We start from the raw sequence: 25361 nt of genomic DNA, 5'->3' as shown, positions 1-25361 counted from the left end.
TAATTGACTTATTCTTAAAGGGAGGAAATTATTATGGTATTTGAACTGTATTCTTTTTTTTCTGGTTTTATCCACTTGAATCATGTCGATTTTTCCATCCCTTGAATAATGTTAAGAAATAAATAAGGTCAAAGGTCATATTTGTTAAATCTACTTTGAATACATGTAAATCATGTAAGCCAGCTCAGGGTTCTGGGATACTGTGACGTAGAATGGATTATGTGGTTTGCTTTCTGTGTGAAGGCTGGGCCTCTGTGCGTAACTTGTTATTATTAGATAAAATCCTATCAGCATTTCTTTTTTTAACGTGTCTATTACATTCCTGTTATTTTCATTCACTGCATCACAAAAACCTTTGCTAAATCATCATTACTCGATAGTTTACCATGTTCAGTGGAAATATGTTTCTATTCAGCCGGTGGTAATTGGAGGCTTAGTGTTACGCAACAGCATGCATTGACTGTTAAGTATGATGTCTAGTGTGAACAGAAGCAGCCATTGGTGCAACTGTTCCAAGAGAGACCTTTCCATGCCTTGTCAGATACTATTTAGCCCTAACACTGGCACATAATCATTACTCTCTGCAGTTCACATCAATGGAAGAGTAAATCAGGTTGCTATCGAGCCCTGTGTATGGAAGAGTCGAGGAAATATTGGTGCCTCTATATCACACAAGTTTGCACACAGATTGTACTATTTTCATACAAAATTATTTCAATACTCTTCTTTTATGCAAAAAAATCATTTGGTGTTACTATTTCTTCATTTTTTTCATTGACAGAGTAGTGAGAATTGTAACATGATATATGATTTCTTGATTTATCATTATAGTTGCAATGTAGACAAAGGAGGTGTTGCACTTAGAAAAGAGCAATAAATACTTCATGTGTTGTTGCACTTCCAAAGAATGCATCTGAAACCTATTAGAGGAAGACAATGCAGTATGGCCCCTCTGGGACATAGTACTATAGCATTCTAATGGCCATATCCATTGTGGTTTGAAAAGACCATTATTGATCAAAGCTACATGCTTAATAACACAAGCAGCTCTTTTCCTAATGAGCGCCTTTATTACTTTTTTCCCATATGTGGTGCACTGCTTCTAAAATGTTCTGCTACTCTATATTGTGGTGGCATTTTGCCGAAAAAAGCTCATAGATGTTTGGTTTTCCTCAGGAAGTGGTTTTCTGTGTGTCTTTCTGCAAGTGAGTGGCATCCAAAGTTAATGTGTGTTCCTCTGCCTCTCTGTGTATTTGCACAATGTGAAGGTAAGGATGAGAACTCACCCTGTCTGATATAATGGGATTTTCTCCCAATCATCCTACTGCAAATGCAGTTAGAGAGCTGTTATGGGTAGCATTCTCAGATTTCTTCTTGAGAGGATTTTCACTCCTCTCAGTGCATTCAAGTGAGGTAGCAAGATCTGACCAAAGTGAACAGACATCACCCTTTTACATATACAGTAATGCACGTGTATTAGTTAGAAATTCAGGTGGTGGGCTAGGGAATTTGGCTGGAAAGTGTGTCTAAAAAACATCTGACCTTCCCTCAAAAAACAAGTGTAACAAAGGATGCTGTTGATGGGAAACTATCATAACTCCCTGGTTATTTAAACAGGAGATGAGCACTATTCTAATCAGTTAAACTGCACATTATATTACACACTGTCGTTATCACCATACACCAAATAGATCTTTATTATTATTTAGTATGATGTTATTTTGTATTTCGGCACTACTTCTCTGAATATTTTTGTTACTGCGATGATTCTCACTGAGAATGAAATAGGAAATCTGAGCAACAAAATGCTGAGTGGGTGTGTCAGAGAGCGACAATTAACATATACAAATAGCAACAAAATGTTTGACTTTAAATCGCAACAATTGTTGGAAAAAAAAATAATAAATCCCACCCATTTCAATTACAAAGTGTATGCAACAAAGTGTATTAAAAACGTGAAATTTAAAATACATCGAACCAATTTAAGCAGATGTATTTAGCAGAATAAAATTTGACTTTCTTTTTTGTCAGAGCAAAAACCTGTGTATTTTTGTCAGGGTTGCAGCAACCTTGAGCCTTGTCCGGTTAAATTATAAAACAAATAAAATCATAAAAAAAAAAAAAAATAGAAAACCTTAAAAAAAAATCCTCATAAACCAATGAATGCTTTGTTTTAGTAGTATTTTAAGGATTGTGAATTAGATGTCAGTCTAAAATACTGACATATAAGACTAACATTTGTATCAATGAATTTTAAACCCAAAAAAAACATTTATATGGATTGCGTGTTCATAATTCCATAATACAAAAGGGAATGAGTGAGAATAACTACTAATAAATGAAACAGAAAATTTGATGTGACTGATTAATTCTTAGATGACACATCCTAGAGAAAAAAACTGTTTAGTGACACTAAAATATGTGGACAAATTAAGAGCAGAGATAAAAAATCACATCCATTTTCCATTTATCATTTAGGTGAATTCCACACACACACATCATATTCTTCACATGTGGGGTGAAATGAATGGATTTAGGCATTCTTGATACTCATGTAGTCTTTATTTTTCAGCTTTTCAGTGAATTGGAATATAGCAATGTCTTGCATGCAGTTTATGTATACACTACAAGCATTATGCATATGAATGATGGACGATGTTCATGTTAAAGTGTGTGTGATCAAAAACATTATTTCGTTAGTTATAAAGTACAGCGTAGGTACCCAATGTTTTTAACTACATGCAAAACATAATTTTACGAGAGGAAATATATTCTCACTGTATAGAAGAACAAATGTTGATGGGTGTGGCTTAGGGTGAACGCTGTGGGATTGTGAATGATCTGATGAAAGATGCACATCAGTAGAAAATGTAAACAGATGTAGAAGCTAAGAGCACATGAGATGTGATGTCATAATAGATCACTTAGAACATTCGGAGCCATCCTTCACACGTCTGATATTTTTAATGATAATGATTAAGATGTAAACTGCAAAAAAAAAAAGTTTACCTAAAAATAATAATAATTCACTCATAAAATATAACAAGTAAATATTTCTGAATTTTAGCTCCACCAAAGATTTTTCATCTAAAGAAGTACTGCCATTGTGCTTGCAAGGTTGTACTTTTTTCACCAAACAGATTTGTCACCTGTATGGCAATCCTTTCTGTTTAAATTAAAGCTAAAATAGTCACTGATTGGTTTTAAATACCAAGAAATCCATTAATGTGTAAAAACCTTGAGAAAATATGAGTTTTTAAATCACAAAAACATTTTCCAATTTCTAAGATAAATTATTTTCTTTTTAATAAATGTTGTCAATGATACACAGTTTGAATGCATGAGCCTGAGATGACGTAAATATTTTGGATGCTTCAACAATGTGCAAAGAATTTCTGCCAGGAATCGTTGGTCCTTGGTCATTGATCAATGATCAATTGGATTTGGTTAAAACTGATACTAAACTAATAATTAGCTGTACAAAACAAAATGGGCGGAACATTATATAAAAAAACCAAAAAAAACATACACTCTTGCATGCATATTCATGAAACATTCATGCAAGTTTACGTTTGTAATTAACTGGAAGATTCAACGTTCCTCTAAGGATTTTGTTAGATAACAATGCTAACCATTGAGCAGTGCTGCTCAATATACCTGAAGGAACAATCCCATTTTAAACAAGTTAAAAAAAAATGCATGAAATATGAATAAATCTATAGTTTCTTAAAGTAAAATAATTAAATCTTTTTTCATCTTAAAAAACAGTTAGATTTAATAATACAACAATCAGTGATATAACAAAAAGTCAAGACACTGGATAGCAGAGTGAGCTGCAATACAAGTCAACGCATTATCTAATGTGTTTGAACACTTCGAATATTGTTGTCCATTCAACCAAAGAGCTAAAAGGGATTCTTGTCAATGATCACAGTTAAAAGGAACAACAGCTTGAATGACCCTCGATTCCTCTTTATGCACCGACCTCAAAACTCAAGTAAGTACAGTCACTTTGGCATTGACGATATCCATATCAGTCATGAGTTACAAGTTCAATGGATGTCTGAGTCAAAAGTTGTAAACATTTAGCCATGAACAATGTGTCTTTGCGGAATCACTATCTGTTTAGATATTTCCATTCGTGACGTCTTTGCTGAAAACCTCCTTTTCACTTTTGTCCTTTTCATATTTGTTTTTCCCGTGTGTTGTTGCACTGTTGCTCGGAGATTGGGAGGTTGGCGAAGGCGTCGGCTCGATTTTATCAGCACTCGAACTTTCTTTGAGAGAGTCTGTCACAGGATCTTCCTTTTCATTGACCTGTTTATCCTTCTGAACACCAACATTTGGTGTACCAGGAATCCCCATTCCTTTGAATATATTTCTTTTTGCATACTCTCTGAAAGCTCTCTGGATGACGATAGCTGACATGTCCTCTTGCTTGCGACGAAGGGTGGTGGTGATGGGTTCATAGGACACCTTGGAGGGATTCGAGGCCATGAAACGCTCCTCCATCTGGCCCCTCAGGATGTCCATTTCACCACCTTCTCCTAGGACACGTTTTGTGAATGCAAACAGGATGTCCAGGCAGTGAATGCGTTCCCCACTTACCATTGGTAAATCCATAGAGATCAGCTCAATCTTATTAGGCATGGCTATGCGTAATGGTGGGTTCAGAGCATCTGCAAATTCTGAGAGCTTTCTATATTCCATGAATTGTGTTGCATGAGGATCAAACCTTTCCCACACTTCGTAAAACATCTCAAAATCATCCTCGCTTAGTGGGTCAGCACTCTCTTCTGTAGCTACACCAAAGTTTTCCAGGATGACTGCAATGTACATATTCACAACGATGAGGAAGCAGATGATGATGTAGCTAACAAAGAAGGCTATTCCAACAGGAGGATTTCCACAGTCTCCTTTGACAAGGCTTCCAGGATGCTCCAGAGTAGCGTTGCAATCATATTCATGTTTGTTGAGAATTGGAAATAGCAAGCCATCCCATCCTCCTGAGGTGGTGATCTGGAACAGGCATAACATGCTGTTGCCAAATGTCTCGAAATTGAAAAGGTCATCAATACCTCTTTCCTTTTTCACAAAAGCAAATTTTGACATGCCAAAAATGGCATAGATAAACATCACCAAGAAGAGTAAGAGGCCAATGTTAAACAAGGCTGGAAGTGACATCATCAAGGCAAACAAGAGTGTGCGAATTCCTTTGGCACTTTTGATAAGGCGAAGAATACGGCCAATTCGAGCCAGTCGGATGACTCGAAACAAAGTAGGTGAAACAAAATACGTTTTTATCAGCTCTGAAAGAGACATGCCTATAGGAGAAAGCAAAACAAAAAAGTAAGATACAATCAGGCCATACAAAGTGGACAATTGTTAGAGTAAAAAAAAAAAACTTACCAATAATTGACAGAATGACAACGATAAAATCAAACACATTCCAGCCATTTGTGAAATAGTACTGACGAAGCGAGATCATCTTCAACAGGCACTCTCCACTGAAAATGACGATGAACACAACATTAATGTGACCGAGGACCTTGGCCTTCTCCTCTGACTGGTCAGCTGTTTCTACCATCATGGCAACCATATTGAGCGATATTAAAACCATAATGACGATTTCAAATGCTTGTTTTGTGGTGAAGTCAAAAATGTATCCTTGGATCTTGTTCTAAAACACACAAAGTCATACAATTAGATTTTTTTTTAAAGCTTTGCAAAGAAAAGTCACAATAATGGTCCATACTGATGGTCTGGGAATTGGTTTTTGGGGTTTCTTTGAGCCCAACTTTTTCATAGCATTGTAGTATTTCTTCTGCTCTTCTGTCATAAAAATGTCCTGACCTCCTAAGTAAAATGACAAGTAAGGCATGTTAAATCACAGGAAAATATAAAATGTTTGGATAGATAATGCTGTTTTAAAAGCACAATAAATACTTATCTTTTTCTTTTGCGCATTAAAGTTGTCTATAATGACACCAATGAAGAGATTTAGTGTAAAGAAGGCTCCAAATATGATGAAAACAACAAAGTATGCATACATCTTCAGGTTGCTCTCATAGTCTGGTTGATCTCCTATCTACAATGAAAAAAAGACAAGAAATCAAATTAATTTTACATTTCTATAAAATTTTAATGTATAGTGTGAGCTTATTTAGAAAATATAGATTTTTTCGCAACACTTTTGAAACCTTGGATGGAGAGTCCACTGCAGCATACATGATGTCCATCCAGCCCTTAAATGTAGCCTAAAGAGATATTGATATGTGAGATTACAATCCATCCTGATAAGCAGTGACTGTGGAGTCATATGAGTAACCTACCACTTGCAAGAGTGCGAGGTAACCCATGCCAACATTGTCAAAGTTGACCTTAACGTTTTTCCAGCGTCCATTCAGTGTGATGTTACACACTGCTGAATTCTTTACCTCCGCTGGGGTAAAAGGCTTCTCTGTGACTTTGTTGACACAACTGTAGAACTTCCCAGCAAATAGGTTGACTCCCATGATGCTGAAGATGAGCCAGAAGATTAAACACACCAGCAAGACATTGAAGATGGAAGGTATGGCTCCCAACAAGGCATTGACAACCACCTGAACGACCGACACACAACAGTACGCTATCATTACACAAAGAACGTTAAAAAAAGAAACATTTACTCAAACTTTCTCATCAACTCTCGCTCATAGTTAAGACTGGTATCAAACCATAATACAACAATTGCATGGTGAAGATGAGTAAAGAGTGTCAAAGTTATAATGTCAAAGCAATACAAATTTAGATGAAGTGTGAAAAAAGCCCTCTTAAAAACATTTGCTAATGGCTTGCTGTTGATAGATCAGAAGACGAGTGTTTAAGAAATCGATGCAACAGATTGAGCATTGCGTTAGTTCAGACAGGCAAGCTAGCCCAGCCTCTTCAGCTGTAAGTAGCTGACACCACTGACAGAATCCATCCCCTAATTCAGTTAATCATCCAGCTGATCATGTTCCATGCTTCCCATTGGTTAGAGTTAGTTTTAGTGCTGCATTTAAACCATGGCAACACGCCTACTTCGGCACACTTTGTCCACAAATGCCTTGCAACCCACCCACACCCCAGCTCCTCCTCTTCTGTCTAATTAAACAGTGTCTTCTGTTGGAATCTAACGTCTGTGCTTCTTTTCCAGTGTGTCCTGCTGACCGCTCTCTCTGCGTATGCCTTTCCATTTAGCTCATGAAAGAGTGAAGGGGAACTCCCTTGTTTGGGCTGTCCACGCAGCTTCTGGAATGGCAGAGAGGTCCCAAAACAGACCCTTACTGCCAAATCTAAACTGCATGCTAAATGAAATAATTTGGCTAAAGTGATCCTGACTGAAATTAATTTGTAGATTTATTTTACGTTATGACAAGGATGCACATTGTTAAATGTGCATGCAAATTATGGAATTCATGAGGATATTCCCAACTAATTTATGTGGAAACATGATCATAACAGAGCTGCAAATACAGAGCACCACAATAGAAAGGCAGCTATTCAATACATGCTGAATTGATTTCAGCAGCCAACAACTTTTTCCCTTTCGTTACATAAGACGTCAACACTGGTCGGACCATGCATGCACAACAAGTGTTCCAGAATAATGTGTGAGATTTAAAAACAAATTAAAACCTAATAATGAAAAATAGATTAAAATGATAAATAATATAAACAGAATAGAAGTAGATAGGATTCAATTATTCATCACCCATTTTTGAATAATTACCTAATGATTCATATTTCTTTGAAGAAAAACAAAAACCACCAAGAACAAAAAATAACTCAAAATTCTGCATCTTTGTTTTGTATCTGATCCATTTGGCAAACACATAGTGACCATAATCAGTAACATGTTACAGAAAAGCTAAATCTTCAAGCCTTGTACCAACAAAGCGAGATGGTCTAGGAAGCCACTAAGCTTACCCGCATGCCTTCAAAACGTGACAGAGCTCTCAGAGGCCTCAGAGCTCTCAAGGTTCTTAAAGATTTGATAGCACCAAGTTCAGAAACCCCCATGGCGTTGGCTGTCAGGCTGACCAGTGAAACCTGTAAAACACCAGCACATTCATGGATATCATGTAAGATATAAATAGACAAATATACCAACAAAAATGAGCATTGTCAGATATGATAACATTATGGTCAGTGTACCTTTTGGTCATTTGGATTTTCCATTCAGAAAAAACAAAAAACAGCGGTAATTTGATTTTCATTTTAAAATAAAAAAATAAGTTTTGAAATTCAAGGCATTTTACTTTAGCAGGGTCAAGAAGGGATAAAGAAATCTATCACGACCATACATTTCCATTTTCAAAGTAGGAGCGCGTTTGTGGACGGTGCTGTGTAACATGGATTAACGTTGTTTTTGCGAAAAACAATAAAATAGTGACCAAAACATATACCTGACCCATTATTCCTAAAAAAGAAATATTGAAATAGAACATAGAAGTGTATTATTATGAAGACCTACATCAACGATGAGGAAGTCCAGCCAGCACCACGCATTTGTAAAATACTTGGCAAATCCATATGCCACCCACTTTAGGAGCATCTCAAGAATGAAGATGTATGTGAAAATCTTGTCTGCAAACTCTAAAATGATTTTAATAGTCTTTCTCTTCTCAATGTACACATCTTCAAATGCCTTGAAGAAAAGACAGATAGGAAATACATTTTAGTGGTGGAAAACATTCAAGTTATCACAGCAAATTGTGACTATAGTAAGTCGTTTATGACAGACAATAAATAGATTTATGTCATCAGCGTAAATCAAGCTTAAACTAAACTGCCCAGACTTACAAGTGCTCCACTGCTGAGCAGAATCATGAAGATAATGAAACTCTCGAACCAGTTGTGTTCCACAATCCTATAACAGGTTCTCCTTAGTGTCCACCATATTTTCCACCAGCCCACTTCCACATTTACTTGACAACATTTGAACCTTCGCACACAGCCTGCCGATGAAGAAATCCCATTGTTTTGGTCATGTTACTAAAAATGAATTAAAGCAAAACTATGATGGATTACAGTTATATGGATGAAGTATATACCTGCAGGAAAACAGGGATCGGGATCCATAGTTTCTTCTAATTCAATGTCAAAAAGGTCTGCACCCTCACCAAGAGGCAATCCATCAACTGTGCTGCCCTCAGAAGAACTGATCTGATCATCATCAACAATCTGTAAAGGAAAAATGTTCTTCAATGTAGAAAAGAGCATCAGACAAGCAGATCTCACAGAAAACGGTAAATAATAGTATTCATTGTATTAATATTTAGTAAGAAAATTGGTTTTAAGTTAGTTTTCTATGTGCTGTTTTTGACATATTTTGTAGAAATCCAAAATAATACAATATAATAAATATCCTGTAAAATTCACACTATTTTTAATGTTTTAAGTATCAATTAAAGGACTTAATATAACTTTAAAATGACTAATGACAAATAAAAAAGGAAGGTTTTCTGCAAACAAAATAACATCTACAACCTACACAGGACAACAAACCCACATTAGTATTAATAACAGTTAAGTCTAACATTTGCAAGTTGCTGATGCTGTTTTGGAGTCCGACATATTTTACAAGCTTTTTTTTAATAAATCTGTTATTTATAATTTTTCTCTCCCTATCAAAATATATAATGTACATAAACTTATCCGTGAGTGTGCATTGATATAGGTTTATATGGTTTTAATGCCTCACAGCATTTTATAGTAGACACAGTCTCATCGAATCCTTCTTTCAGCCTGTTGTTTCTTTGGTTTTCGCAGGGTGTGTCTCCTAATAGCTGGTAGGAGAACAGCTTGAATGTCTTCCTAGAGAATATGAAAGCACTCGGCTGCCCTGGGACCAGCTAATGCAGTGCAGTGAGTGATGTAAGCATGTTACTGAGACACACAGTGTGCACTTGAGTCGGTGGTTGTGTTTGTGTTTTGGTTCTGCTTCTCTGCTCGTGTGTGTTTGAGCAAAAATCGAGAGCAAACTGTCAAACATGAAGCGTAAATGTTTAACTCGGGATATAACCACATAGCCATTGTCCCATCATCTTGAAGCACACGCCTGTATAATCACATTTGCACAAACCTCTCCTATCGTAAGCAAAGGCAGAAATAATAGAGATAAGACACATTTGTATTCTTCATGCTGTTGCTCTTTCCTCCATTCAATGAGCTTTTTTAAATGGCACATAATACACAGTGCACTGTCTACATAGCCTCTTGTGGTTTCTAAAATCTTTAGGGAAGACATCAACTCTATAATGTTATATTGCAACGACAGCAGTAAAAACCATGTTCTTTTTCAACCAAATATATTTCATGTAAGACTAAGAAATAAATGTTTACTACAGAAGCATATTGCATTCACTTGAAAAAAAATCTGATTGTTCTGAGTAATTAATTTCTTTAGCTTGTTTTTTTGGGCTATTTTTTCTGTTTTTCGGACTAATTTTTTCTCCGTGGAGGAAACCGAGACTACAACTATGAAGGTTTTTCAGCAGTCTCCTGATCGTATCTTGACTGACTACATAGCCATTCTGAATGCACTTCAAATGCATCATTTTATATCCATGGAACATGCCATATCTCTCCAACTGATCGCTATGTCCCGCAGATCTGAATGGACTTTCCTTCTGAACAACCGCAAAGTCCTAATGTGCCTGCGTAAAGTCGATAGACTTTATTTGTAATGCCATCAATATGGCTTAAAGATAGAACTATCTCCCAGTCTTAAACCAAGTTGAAAGTACATTTCTATCAAATTAAACAAGCTGGCTATGTTTGCTTTCAATAAATGAATAAATTAATCCGTCGTTTCAAATACCCTCTAAGCTCAGAAAAAAATATTCAAAAAAACTGAAAAAAATAGCCCAAAAACAAACAGTTAGAAAAACCTGATTTTTTTTTTTAAGTGAATGCAATACACTTCTGTAGTCCACTGATCAAGTTGTACCAATAAACAATAGTATGCTTACGATGGGACATCCTGCAACATCGGACGAGAGGCTGCTGAAGTCTTCGGTGTTGAGATTTTCAAAGTCAGACTCTCCCGCAGCAATGGGAACAGTGATCGTCACACTGGGATTGTAAATGAAAGACATGGACTCATCGCTCTTGCTGCTCACAATGTACTTGTCACCAGCTTTGTCCACTCCCGTCACGTCCCCGTTGCCATTCTTGATCAGATGGTTGGGGATACCGTTTGGTCCCAGAGCTTTGTGGAGCTCATCCAGCGACTTGTCCTCACTCTCTGCCTTCTTCTTCTTGCCAAGACAGACGCTGCTGCAGCTGTTTCGAAGAAACGACTTGGTGAAAGCAATGCCTCGATGAATCCGACCTAGAGCGATCTGCAGATTGTTCATATCGCTGTCGTCGTCCGGTCCTGCCAGGCTGCAAAATGAACTTAGCAGCAGAGCCAGGAACAGGTTCAGGACCTAACAGACAACACAGAGCCAAATCCAGTTGGTTGATCTCTAAATCATCGGTTTGCAACAAATTATGAACTTTGATGAAATGACCATAAGAGATGTAATATACCACAAGGTTTCCAATAACCATGACCATCATGTAGACAATGATGCACATTGGAATCCCAGCCACCTGCATACAGTCCCACATGGTCTCTATCCACTCTCCACAAAGCACTCGGAACACAATGAGGAATGAATGGAGGAAGTCACTCATGTGCCATCGCGGCAGGGTGCAATTGTCTGAGATTTTACACACACAGTCCCTGTAGCTTTTTCCAAATAGCTGCATTCCCACCACAGCAAATATGAAGACAATGATGGCCAGTACTAGTGTCAGGTTGCCTAAAGCCCCCACAGAATTCCCAATGATTTTGATCAGTGTGTTAAGAGTGGGCCAAGATTTAGCCAACTTGAACACTCGCAGCTGTAAAATAAAAAGGGAAAGAAGTTACTTTACATGCTCCTGCAATTAAAAATAGATCCCAAAGAAAAGGCAAAACAAAGAGTAATTCAATGACAATAACACATTTCGTCCATCCCATACACCCCTACCATTCATGCATGTACAAAGCATGTTTAGACTCACCAATCTGAAAGACCTGAGAACTGACATTCCAACCACATTTTGCAAACCAAGCTCTATTAAACTCATACTGACAATAATTCCATCAAAGATGTTCCAGCCTTCCTGAAAGTAGAAGTACGGATCCAAAGCAATGATCTTGAGGACCATTTCAGCTGTGAAGATTGAAGTGAATACCTGCATAAAACAATCAAAATCACAAAACAATTACGCCAATAAACCACAGATACTACGTGGATGTGAATGTCTTTCACTATCATTACTATTGAGTTGACTTACCACATTGCCCTTACTTAACATATTGGAAAACTTTTGAGTCATTGGCTGATGCTCCATGGCCATAAAAAATGTGTTTAACACAATGCAGATGGTGATTGTTAGATCCGCAAAGGGGTCCATCACAATTAGTTTCACCACTTGTTTAATCTTCAACCACATTGGACAGCATTCCCAAATGAGGAGCCGTTTAACCACAGTGTACCAACAAGGAGGGCACTTTTGTCTCGATTCCTCAAGCTCTGATTGTGGGAGGAAAAAAAAATGTAAACACCAAAAGTACAACCAATAATTGCTGTTCTCGAATTGATCATCATATCACAGAGAGAAAGTCATACCTTCCATAGTACTGGTAATGACACTGGCTGCACTGTAAGTTCTCTCTCTGTGCTCTGAAGCATCATGGAAGTCCATGAACTCCTGTCCGGTGGCCTGTTTGTACTCAGTGTCTGTAGTGTCAGCCTATATTTAGATAGATGCATAGAATAAGTAAAGATGCAAATAATGTATGGAACGAGTCTATAAAGACAAAATACAGAAATGAATGAAAGTGACAACATTTTGAATTAATATCAAACTTTTCAAATGCAACGCAAAGCAAAGAGGCAACAGAAGCTCTCTATACAAAATAAACCTTGTGACTAGTGCACACAGTCACGCATGCATGCACATACATGTTTATTTTGCTTGCATAAAACAATTTGTTATGCATACAAAACAATTTGGTAATTAACCTTAAAGTGATAGAAAATGACTTATACGCACGGTGTGGCACCAGATTACCTGATAGTTTGTGTGAGTGGATTGGAAAAAAGTAAATTGTAGCACTTAAAAGTAAAAAATGCTGCGTTCCATAGAAAAAACAAAACAATGAAAAGAAGGGTAAAAGAAAAGGACCCTGTTGAGTAGACAACTTATTCTTACATTGTCTCCCGTGCTCGCCATATCTACCGTCACTTTAGGCAGGAGAAGTCCCACAGGTGATGATGGAAGTGAATTCCCTCCCACCAGTGATACAACCCCATTGCAGTCAACCGAGCTGTGCATGAGCCCATTGCGCTGAAGCAGCAGATGAGGCAAGAAGCTGCACTGGCTTATGCTGCTGCTGTGTCGATCACGCCGTGGGGGAAAAAACAAAGATCCCCTCCGACTCAGGTTGTCCTCAAAAATGCTGCTCTCGTCATCTGCAAACTCGTTTTCCGAGTGTACATCCTGCGCTTGGCTTCGGACACTGAAAAGGCTGGTTTGGCTGTTCCGTCTGGATGAGAACAGGGGTCCACGAAAACTCAGAAAGGACTAAGAGAGAAAGACATTCTCCAGTGGATACATGATACGAGGTGACTGAAGAGGAAAGAATGACAAACTCCTCACAAAGGCAGACAAAAATGAAGATTTCTCTACGATGGGAAAAAAAAGGAAGCTCCAAAATAAACAAAAACGTAAAGAATAATGACGATCCATGTAATCTGGATGACGATGAGGTAAGAATGAAGACGATTGCCACAGAGATGAAAAGCATTGTGGGAAGTAGACACAAGCGTATGGAATGTACTCTGGTGGCGAGTGAAAAGAGCTTGGGTTATTGGTGAAGGCAAAGACGAAGAAGATGATGATAATGATGAGGATGACGATGATGAGGATGATGATGATGACAAAGATGATGAAAAGATAAAAAAAGAATATATTTTATAAAACCAGACCAGCCACAATGCTTAACTAAGGCATGAGAGCAAATACACAATAATATACATTTAACCAACATGTTCTTTAAAATAGAAAAAGTACAAAAGCCCTAATTAATCACAGACATATATTGTAAGTTCACAATATCCATCCGTCCTAGCTGGCATTCATTTTAAGCTTTATAAAATTACACTGAATCCCACATTCCTAAAAACACAACAACAACAAAAAACATTGGGATTTATCAAGACTTAATACTGCAATACCATCAGGGCTTTAAATTAACACCCTCCAACTGCCAAATGCGGGTAAAAATTACCTTTGGCGGGTAACATTGTATCGTTACTAGCCATTTTGGCTGGTGATGAATGAAACAAATAACCACTGTGTTTGTTTGAATTGGCAGGCTGCAGAAACAATGTTGCAACATCTTTGCCAGATTGGGCTGTTTTCCGCCAAGAAATTTTAGGGTTTTTGTGTGTGTTTAGATTTTAAAATGTAATATGTATTTGGCAACCCTGCTGGTTGTACTAATCCTACATTTCCTATGAACACTATGTCGTGTCATACAACAGTTGGCTACGTGCTTACGTTAGCGTGACTGTTATGGTTTGTTATCAAAGACAGAGTGAATGATGATGTAAAACTAGTTCGAAACACGCAAACAAACAAATGTGGAGATATTTATCGGCTTTTGAAAAACCTAAACCGCAAAAAATTAAACATGAATGCTTAAATCTATTCTGTGGCTCATAATGTAGTTTATTTTCGCTGGAAAAATTTGGCTGGTGGAAAATCTGGTTGGCTGGTAACTTTAAGAATCTACTAGCCATGCTGGCTAGTGATCTAAAAAGTTAATTTAAAGCCCTGAATACCATGTACAGAAGATAAAATGGCAAATTAATTGATTTATAGGAGATAGGATGAATAATCAAACATTTTAGATCCATTAATTTAGAAAACTAAAGAGCAATTTTTCCAGTGACCTGTTCCATACCTGGTGCATGGAGGAGCATTTCATTTCATAGTTGAGCAGATTTGCATTCACAGAGAGGTGGCAGTGAGGCGTCTTTACGGTATCCAGCGTTTCAGAGTTTCCTGGATTCTCGCCAGCTCCTTTTCCCTCGTCTTCTTTTCTTTTTCTCCGCCTGTTTCGTCTCTCTTTAGCACTTTTCGAGCTCAGCTTGGAAGCATCAGAGGAGCTCTCAGTGCCTCCACCCTTTTCACTCGCCTCACCGCCTTTTGGGGTTCCTGTATTTGCTGCTGCCTGGAGGAGGACAGGGAGGAAAAAAACGTTTAATATCCAATCACATTTCTTTTATTGTATTTACTTATTTGCTTTTTAATAAAGCTCTTAAAATACATATAAGGTCTTATTGCTAGTGACATGTTGCAAAGCTATAGATGAAAAATACACATGTACTTTGCATGTCTGTAACTAACACTTTGATCAAATTAGATTTGAATCGACAAAACCTATAATAAAATATGTATGGGCTCAGAAGAACAACTCATCAGCTGCAAAGACTCTCTAGGCCTCACCTGTTTTTTCTTCAAATATTTAGCGTTTAGCTCCTTACAATGAACTTTGGATGATACATTTTTCACTAAGAAACTAAATAACAAACTCTAACAGTCTGTTAAAGGTGTTTAGAGGTATGTTTCTGATTGGTTGAAGGCATTCTATCCCCAAAGCCATTCAAAATACAAATTTCTACTGTATATACAAGGAGAACCTTGTCAACCCTTGCAGTGTCGGGGGATTATTTTCATGTAAAGAAAGAAAAATATTGAATTAATAAATTACAGACTAGTCTGAAACATTAAGTTTACCAAATACAGTCAGACACCAACAGTTGAAACAACTAAACTAGTAAACTCATATCCTCTGTATGAAATGAACACATTCACTAGTGTGGACAATGTTGGGTAAAGATCAGGGATGTTCAATATGATTCAGATGGATTGTTGGGAAGTCTGAAAATGAGTAGCACATTAAACCAGTAGATCAATGTCAGTCCGGCCATAGAGTCTTTCTTTTACTCTCAAATTACATTCTAACAATACACTCTATACACCTCTAATAACTGTGGTTTAAAAAAAAAAAATGATTTAACGTACTACCAAGAAGCTAATGATAGTTCAAACACATTATGATTTGGAGAAGCTACTACCTACCTGTGCGTCCTCTTGCTGCTGCTTCAGCTGATCGAGCATGGCTTTAAACTCCTCCTCTTTCTCCTTTGCTTCCTTGATGGAGGCCTGGCTCTGCTCCTCATAGGCCATCGCTACCACAGCCAGGATCAGGTTGATCAGATAGAAGGATCCCAAGAATATCACCAGAACAAAAAAGACCATGTAGGGCTTCCCAGCTGCACGCAACGTCTGGGGATAAAAAGAAGAAAACGTGCTTATGCTTTTATAGCTAAATCATTCCAATTCTGAAAGAATTATCACTGTCCATGTTCCTTGTGAGAAGTCTTCCTAAATCTAATGACAAAATGTGATACTGTAAAGCTAAATCAGATGCCACACATCTGTCACATCACAGGAAAAAGCAGCGGATTACAAGTACCGGTACTCACATTACTGTACTTGAGTTGCTTTTATGGGTACTTGTAATTTTTTGAGTACACTGTATTTGTAATTTTACATGTTCTTAAGTATGTTTTAAAAGAAGTAATTTCTACACTCATACGTTACTGAGTAAATTCATATTGTTTCATTTTAAAATGATTAACAAACATTGTTAAACTACAAAAAATGAAATGACCAGACAACAATTACATGCATAGTCGACCAACCAGATTGAACATAAAAACAGCATTGAATGGAGGTTATTTTCTCAGTTTTAGAGTTCATAAATTTAGCTATACTTGGAGCGCAAGCATTTTTTAAAATTTTGACTTGAATTCATTGATGTTATTTGACCGCTTGTTTTATACAGATCCTATCTATGTGCGATAATTCACATCAAGTGCAATCCACTATCTGTGCCATACTTATCTGTGCCACATTTATTTATCTGACCAACAGATTAGTTTAAATGTTTATATTCTGGGTTATGCTAATATATATAGTGTGCTGAGTAGTATCATATATTTACTGTATATTTATTTTTCCAATATTTTATCTAAGTGTGTCATGTCATTCCTCAGTCTTGGAGAGCACCTTAATTTAATTGTACATGTTTTACAATGACAATAAAAGCTTCTATTATTCTGTTGTTGTAAATAAATAAAGTTCCAAGTTGTGCAAGATACCGTCTCTTCCTTTTTAAGTTTATACATGACATGTGTACTGTATGCAAGATGTATTACCTTTTACTTTGAGTACTATTTAATTGAGCTACTTTTTACTTGTACTTAAGTATTTTATGTATGACTTACTAGTGCTTGTGCTTGAGTACAATTTTATCTTTTTTTTTGTTTTAAATCAAGTAACAGTACTTCTACTTGAGTAGGATATAGCAGTACTCTTTATACTTCTGCATGTCGCTCTGTTTCCCATCCTGATACTTTAGAATACTAGTTTGTTGATGGTCCCAAGTTTTGCTTCTTAATTACACCCAGTGCTAAAAAGATTTGCTCAAGGGAGCGTTGCTGTATTACTGTTTGCTCTTCTTGTTTGCACAACAATACTGAGCAGTGGCCCATTCAACAAACACCTATTTCTCCTTTTATGGTCATTCACATTATGTTTGCCTAGGCCTCAGGACAACTAATGGTTTGTTCCTCTCCGATCTAGATGCACCTGTGCTGCATATCGATGTCTGTTTGAACAAGATCTTCTGAACAATCTCCTGAATACCAACATTGTGGGGGTAAAAAAGCTTGTCTCTACCACAGCAGGTCCAGCCCCTTTGTTTACTTAGTGAAGCAAGAACCGTGAACACAACAAGCTGAGCCATATAAAAGATTAAATATTGAACCACAACCATGACAAAATGTGCTGCTGTTCGCAATGGATCAAAGACAAACCACAAAAACCAAGAAGGACTTGGTAGGTAGGATTGCATAATGCATCTATGGGAAAAGCTGCTCACAGCAGGGCGTACAAATGTGTTAATGCGTAACAGTTTTCGCTGTTTTTAGTGTCATTTTCCAGCTAATTTTAAATCATTGGTTTACAGAGTAAAACACTAGTAAGCAATTGCCTGAATGATTTTTGTTCCCCGTTTTTAAAGGACCTAAAATGTCACACAGCCTCATTCGTCTATAAACATCCCATTGTTTCTTATTACCTCATTCAGTGCCAGCCATTTTCAAAATTTCTATCCCCCTCAGTGCCAGCCGTTTTAGAGCAATTTGACTAATTTTTAAAGACCCACAGAATATTTTGTACTATCACAATCTCAATTCTGAAAGATAAAAGTCGCTAATTTCATCAGAAAAAAGGATTTTTGTTTCTAGCTTTTTTCTTTCTTCTGTAATTCGCAGTTGAATAGAGGCAAGTTTCACACAAATCGCCAGTTTGTGACAAGAAGCTGAGAAAAACTGCTTTTTCTGAAAAAATCTATTAGTGACTTTGAAGCATTTTTTTTTTTGCTTTAGGGACACCTCAACATTGGTTTCCTTCTATAAAACTACAAAAACAACACGGAGACCAGGGTTTTGATGGCAACATTATTATTTTGCTATCTAGGTCAGAGTTGATAGGATTTCTTAAAGTATTTTGGCCATCCTCCAAGTCTTTCTCCCATTAGTCTGCACACACGCAACTTCCTCCGCTTGCCCCGTTTTTTTGATCATTTTATCTCACCATTGCCACACTCTAATACTTAGTTCCACACATGCTCTGGTCGAGTGTACGCTGCTGTGAGCGTCAACTCTCGTAGCGCCATTTTCTGTCTTGTAAGCTCTTTTCCTCTCCCTCTGAGCTCTGCCCATCACGGGTGATCTCTCATCCAAAGGTGCGCTGCTGCCACCTACATGTCACCAGTTGGTCACTACATCATGGTACAAGTTAGATATTCACCGCAGAGCTTTGTCAGACTGTCTCCTAGCAAACCCAGCCGAAAAACACACTCAATGAGTTAAAAGTGTCTTTTTGTACGGTTGCCGTACGGACAACCCCTGGTGCTATTGTTACATTTACCCAAGTACACGTACGTAGCGTTTTAGGATTAAGGTTAGGTTATAATCCCATATCACAACAATTTTTAGAGTTAGGGTTAGGTTTAGTCTTAGTTAGGTGACCTAAACTGACCAATGACTGCCCTATCACCTTTTTAGATCATTTAGCAGCTTTTTCAAAATGCCAATTTGTGCTGCTTTTGGTTGCTCTAAATCAGGGGTCCCCAATCCTGGTCCTCAAGGGCCACTATCCAGCATGTTTTAGATGTTTCCCTCTTCCAACACACCTGATTGAAATGACCAGGATCATTATCAGGCTTCTGCAGAGCTTGATGATGAGTTCATCATTTGAATCAGGTGTGTTGGAAGAGGGAAACATCTAAAACATACTGGATAGTGGCCCTTGAGGACCAGGATTGGGGACCCCTGCTCTAAATAATCAGGAAAAGTTGCCGATGTAAGCCTCTTGTTTACCGTAAGAGAATGAAAACATCAATCCCACAAATATTGTGCAAAATGTCATTTTGTTAGGCATAGATCTTCTAATAGGTACATTTCAAAGGTTTTAGGGCACATTTGTAAAAACAGTGGAGGAATCTTTTAAGGCGTACCTGTTGGTAAAGGTTTTCCCAGTAATCCTGTGTCATCAGTCTGAAAAGAGAAAGGAAGGCCCAGCCAAACGAGTCAAAGCTAGTGTATCCATAGTCCGGGTTACTTCCAATCCTGATGCATGCATACCCCTCTGGACACTGCCTGCAAGAAAAAGAGCTTTTTTTTTTTTAAAGCTAAAATGACAACTCAGTTATTAGATGGTTGGTAATCTAGACACACAAAACACACAATTATCATATTTCTTCTGCCAGTGAATGTCCACTACTTACCCAGCTTCACTGCCATTTCCACAAAGCAAGGGATCTTTGGCTTTGTTGGATTGGTAGTAATGATTATCTGTCATAGAAATAACAAATATTCAAAAAGTATGATAAACTTCAAAAAAATACAAAAGCAAGGCTTCAGAATAAAATAGTGTTCACGCAGTGTTAGTTTTGACTGCAAATTTTGATTTTGTTTTAGTCAAAATTTAGTCATCAGGATTAGTTCAATTAGAGTATAGTTTTAGTCAATTAAATTACCTTTTTTTCCTTTGGAAAACAAGATTTTATTTGACTAAATCTGTTACAGATACAGTATAGTCGACTAAAATATGCAAAATTATAGTGTAGTTTTTATTAGTTGACAAAAAGATCAATTTATTTAGTTTTAATTTTCATTCACATGCATTTAAACAAAAAATAATCATAGTCTAGTTATTGCCACTTAAAAACATTGAGTCGATGAAAAAAAGCGAGCGAGAGAGAGAGAGCTGATAACATTTTGTGATGGCTACTGTTTTCTTATACCATCAAAAAGTGGTCGGTTTATTTCAAAACTTATGTAGAAAGTAGTGTTCAATTCCTTGACGAATAAACTTTTCTTTAATTTTGACTGTGCTTTATGGACGGTACAAATAAAGGCAAAAAGAAAAAGCCAAACCTTGATAAAAACAATTATCTTGAAGGATAAAATTATATGGAACAATTGTGTCCAATTGCTGGCTAGTTTTGATCATTGTAAATTAGCCATCCTAATCAGTAAGGATATGCCAGTTGTGACTAAAATTAGACTAAAACTACACAAAATCTCTTTCTTAAGACTAAAACTAAAAATACATAGAAATGTTTTAAATAATTAAAAAGAAACAGGAAAAGTGGGTTCGGGTCTTATTCTGAGCTGATAAAAAAATCTCGTTACTTAATCTACTGGTTAAATTCCTTGAAAAAATGCCCCTAAAATTTTGTATCTCAAATAATATTATTAAATATATTTGTTATTTTAATAAAGACTATCACTGTTAATTGATAGGCTTTAGATTTTACGATCTTCTTTGTGTTTTGCCGTGACTGTAGCCAAAACAACTTTAAGGTAGAGCCATAACAATGATTCATTATGACCTAAGCACACATGCATTTTTGTCACTATTGCAATGCTTACAATAACTTAAAAAACACATTTTTAAAAAAAAATTAAGTAACTTCAATTCTATTTTTTTGGTTTTTGTATCTAGCCCAACTAACAGATGGTATATCCTGGACAGGACATTTTCACACACATTTAATCCGAAGAGAATTTCAACCCTCCAAATAATCAAACATATATTTGTTTGGATCAGAATCAGAATCAGAATGCTTTATTTGCCAGGCACAGTTTAGAACAATACTAGGAATTTGACTTGGTAGTTGCAGCGAAAGAATACACATCAACACACCGGAACAGCCATTTACGGTGCCCGGATTTCCCAGAAAAATGGGGAACAAACCAAGTCTAAACATGAAAATTCTCTGTTTTTGTTTTTTTTTGTATGTGCTGGGAGTCAAACCAGGGTCTAATTCTGTATAGCAGAAACCAAAAAAATCAACTTCTGTTCAATCAAAAACAAACACTATTTCAACATCCATCCAGCCAGCTATCCATCCATCCATCCATCCATCCAGCCATCCAAGAAACCCAATCCAGTTTACTTAATGCAAAAGCTACATTCTAGGAGAACATGCAAACTCTGTACAGAAGGACCTGTACCATGGGTTTAAAGCACAAGATTTGTCACTTTCAATTACTGGTATACATTCAACATATTCACTTTTTTGTCAATAAATCAATCAATAAATCAATCTTTTTGTCCCCTAGACCAGTGGTTCCCAACCAGGGGTACATGAAACATTGATGAATCTATTTCCAACATGCTGAGTCATTTTTAAGCCTACTTCAGACACTGTACATGCTGATCCAACAGCTTTTCCACCCGTTGACAATAAACTGCATTAATGAAATAAACAATATTGTGGCCTTAATAACCTACTAAATTGTTACTAACACGTTATTGCACATTACTAAAAATTGAGGTAAATATATTCTCTGCTATACAATAATTGTGATGCACAAAATTGATATTTAGTGTGCGTTAAACGTACAGGTTGACATTTTCAAGCTATTCACAAGATGTAAATAAAACAAGAAAGGTTACTAAATTGGAGTGATGATGGGGTTCTCCTAATCTGAAGAGAGGCCTCGGGGGTACATAAGACAGAAAAGGTTGGGAAACACTGCCCTATAGGGGCGATTAAGTGTTCAAAGATTTTGTATTTTATCCACCGACCTAAAATGACAAGAGACACTCACCTTTATTGAGGGCATATGCAGTCCAGTTGAATTGATCTTCATGACTGAGCGCTTGGTTTGTTCTGTTCGTGAGATTCCATGAATGGTTTGCAGAAGAATTTCCAAACGGCATTAAAATGCACTTTTGCTTCAAATGTCCCATAAACAGCTGCAGCCCCACCAAGGCAAACACGCTCAGACAGAACACAGTGAGGATCATTACATCAGCAAGCTTCTTCACGGACTGGAACAATGCACCCACGATGGTCTTCAGGCCTGACAGACAGAAAATCAATCATGACCTCAAGTACTGATAGTGAGGAGACAATTTACATTATACCTGTAGGTGTATTCAAACAGCACAACAGTATAACCACTGAGCATTGCTTTAAGAGCTGCTCTTAGATTTTGTTGTTGGATCGATAAAAGAATGAAATCTATTAAATGGATCGAATCAATGGAAAAGAACTGAAGATATTTACTATTAAATTATTTGGTTTGTTGGATTCAGCCATGTGAAAAATAAACAGTTTACAATTTCTAATAACTCACTTCATCCAAAGCTAGAATCCAGCCCTCCAGTTCATATTTACAGTACATTTTTTTTTTAGTGTTTTATCATTTTAACTTATTGTAACTACTCTTTTTGTTCTTTTAAGCATTTTTTTAATGGGCCTATTTAAAAAAGAAGCATAAAGCTAAAAAAAAAAAAAAAGTCTTAAAGCAGTTCCCCTTTGCTAATTTATGGTCAGTTGGCTCTGGCCAAACTTTAAATTATTAATAATCTGTTGGGGCCATCTGCGCTTACATGAATTAATGCCGTGCATGTCATTTTATTTCATCCTTAGCTATACTCCATATTCCTGCAAAAACTACTTTTGGTACGAATTCAGTTAAAAGCCAAAAATAGAAAGCTGAGCTGTTTGCTTCACAAAATAAAGTCTATTTCTTCATTTGTAAGGTATACAGGAAGTGACAGCCATTACAATAAAGGAGAAGCTCAAGAAATAAGCGGGATAGGGGAGAGCAGAATGTTTGATCAACCAGGGGCAACAACTTCCTTTCCATCTTTATATGTTTACATCTTTGTACGTTTTTGTTACTCATAATTAAATTTGACAACAGTTGCTGTTTTATGACACAAAACTAAATATTCTAAATATAGAAGAGGATATGAAAGAAGACAATAAAATAATGGGTTGGTCACGATGGCCATGCAACAGGAGAACACGCCCACACCGTCATTACAATAGGGGAGGCTACTGAACAACAAAAATATCCTAAAGTCACTAAAGCAAATAAGATCCACAGTTTTCTCTACAGATCACAGTGGAGACAGTAAAAAGTTTGTATCACTTTACAGATTTAGAAATGATGAATAACTGTGCCACTGATGGGAAAATACACTAGTGGATGTTTTATTTAATGAGTCATATGAGCTTTGGATGTGGAGGGGAACAGGTGGATTCAGAAAGGTAGGATTAAAGGGCCCATGTTACACTAAATAATCTATGCTTTAAACATCATAAAAGTGTTATTTGGGCTTCATACACATGCCCAAAGTGTTTTTTCATGGATTCCCTCAATCCGTAATTAGAGGGTGATTTGCTCCTTTCTTACTGCAGGGTGAGCCCAAACACCTCGCTCCAATTTGATGACGCGTTCCCACTTTGATGACGAATTTGACACGGCACTGAGCTGGAGAAGCCCCGCCTCCAGGAAGCTCTCTGCCGTGATTGACATATAAACAGACACGCCCACGAAGGTGTGCATTTTAGCGTCCTTCGTGCAGTGCTATGTATGTATTTTCTACAGTTAATGTAAATATCGGTGAATGCCCCGCCCCCACGCTCTGTCTCGTGTTTATAAAGCAGCATGAGCTCGGCTACGGAGTGGGTGGGAGGAGGGTGGGCCGTCCTCTGGCCCTACGTCATCGTGCAGGGAGGAGGAAGTCAGTGTCCCGTCTATAGACACGCCCACTCATGAATTTGCATAAGTAGGCCGCAAATCAGCGTGTTTGTGTAGAGTTGCTCAGAAAGTGACTTTTCAGAGGCTAAAACTCTGGAAAACAGGCGAGTTTGGGGAAATAAACCTCAAATACTATGTTTTTGAGGTTCTTAGAACAAATGGAGATGGGTGAAAAATAGCGTGAAATGGGACCTTTAATAAACGTGGAGAGGAAGGGGCTAGCAGGGTGATATTAGCATGCTCACATTAGCACTGCTTACCTGGAATAACTGAAATAGCTTTCAATGCTCTTAGCACTCTGAATGTGCGAAGAACTGACAAACTTCCCAGTTTTACAAACGCTGTTATATACCTGCAGGAAAGCACATTTGAGAAAGAAAAGGTAAATAAAAAAAAGACAATGTATGATTGTATGTTCATGATGATTAGAACATTGCTCATGCAGCATTGAGAGGAAAAAAAAAAAACAGATAATATAAACCAAGGCAAAAGGAAAACGTTACTTTTGTTAGACATAATATGGATAACATGGAAAGAAGGCATACAAGCACATGTGATAGCTTATGTTATTTATGATTGAACAATTCCATTTCCATCATTTCCACTGATTGGAAAAATGTACATATGATTTTATTTTTTTATTTTTTTTTAGAAAATGGAAATGACTAAAATACATTGTTCATAGTTCAAATCTAAACAATCCCATATCATCATCATATTTGTCACAGAAACATCACTAGTTTATTTATGGTGTATCAAGAATGACCAAAAAGTGTTACTTTACTTTATCACGGTAAGCATATTTATCCATCCATCCATTTTCAAACCCACTTGCTCCTGTTTCACATGATCGCAGGAAGCATATTTATTTACTTTTTAAATTTTTGATATTTGCACTTTAGAAAAAAAAAAGTATACAGTATCTCAATCAAAAAGCGAGGTCTGATTTTTTTTTACAATCTTTATGATTAAATGTGAATGGCAACTGATTTTTTTTTTTTACATAACCACTATTAAAAACAGTGTAACCCAGCATTATTTGGTTCCACATTGCCTTAAGCTTATGTTTAACAAAACATGAATAAGACA

At 36.9% G+C, this 25361-nt stretch overlaps 1 protein-coding gene across 2 annotated transcripts; it reads right to left on the bottom strand.

Annotated features, from left to right (window-relative positions):
* Nucleotides 1-2555: 2555 nt before the first annotated feature.
* scn1laa (sodium channel, voltage-gated, type I-like, alpha) lies at nt 2556-24618 on the bottom strand. 2 transcript variants are annotated; one of them, XM_028436584.1, is made up of 22 exons: nt 24533-24618; nt 22326-22580; nt 19991-20057; nt 19721-19862; nt 16213-16419; nt 15032-15301; nt 13276-13647; nt 12690-12813; nt 12355-12593; nt 12151-12252; nt 11560-11916; nt 10998-11456; nt 9078-9207; nt 8827-8981; nt 8498-8671; nt 7951-8073; nt 6333-6602; nt 6201-6257; nt 5951-6088; nt 5756-5860; nt 5410-5680; nt 2556-5324 (listed from the first exon to the last, which is right to left on the bottom strand). In XM_028436584.1, exons 2-22 carry the CDS (start codon nt 22522-22524, stop codon nt 4126-4128), a joined length of 5160 nt encoding a protein of 1719 aa, XP_028292385.1. In that variant the 5' UTR covers nt 22525-22580; nt 24533-24618; the 3' UTR covers nt 2556-4125. The 2 variants fall into 2 exon arrangements, with proteins under 2 accessions (XP_028292385.1, XP_028292386.1); XM_028436585.1 differs by lacking the exon at nt 13276-13647 and having other exon boundaries at nt 12079-12252.
* Nucleotides 24619-25361: the final 743 nt, after the last annotated feature.

This window comes from Gouania willdenowi, chromosome 21 (genome assembly GCF_900634775.1).
Source record: "Gouania willdenowi chromosome 21, fGouWil2.1, whole genome shotgun sequence".
Lineage (NCBI taxonomy): Eukaryota > Metazoa > Chordata > Actinopteri > Blenniiformes > Gobiesocidae > Gouania > Gouania willdenowi.
Note: the sequence above shows the minus strand (reverse complement) of the source record. Positions and strands in the feature narration are given on the sequence as shown.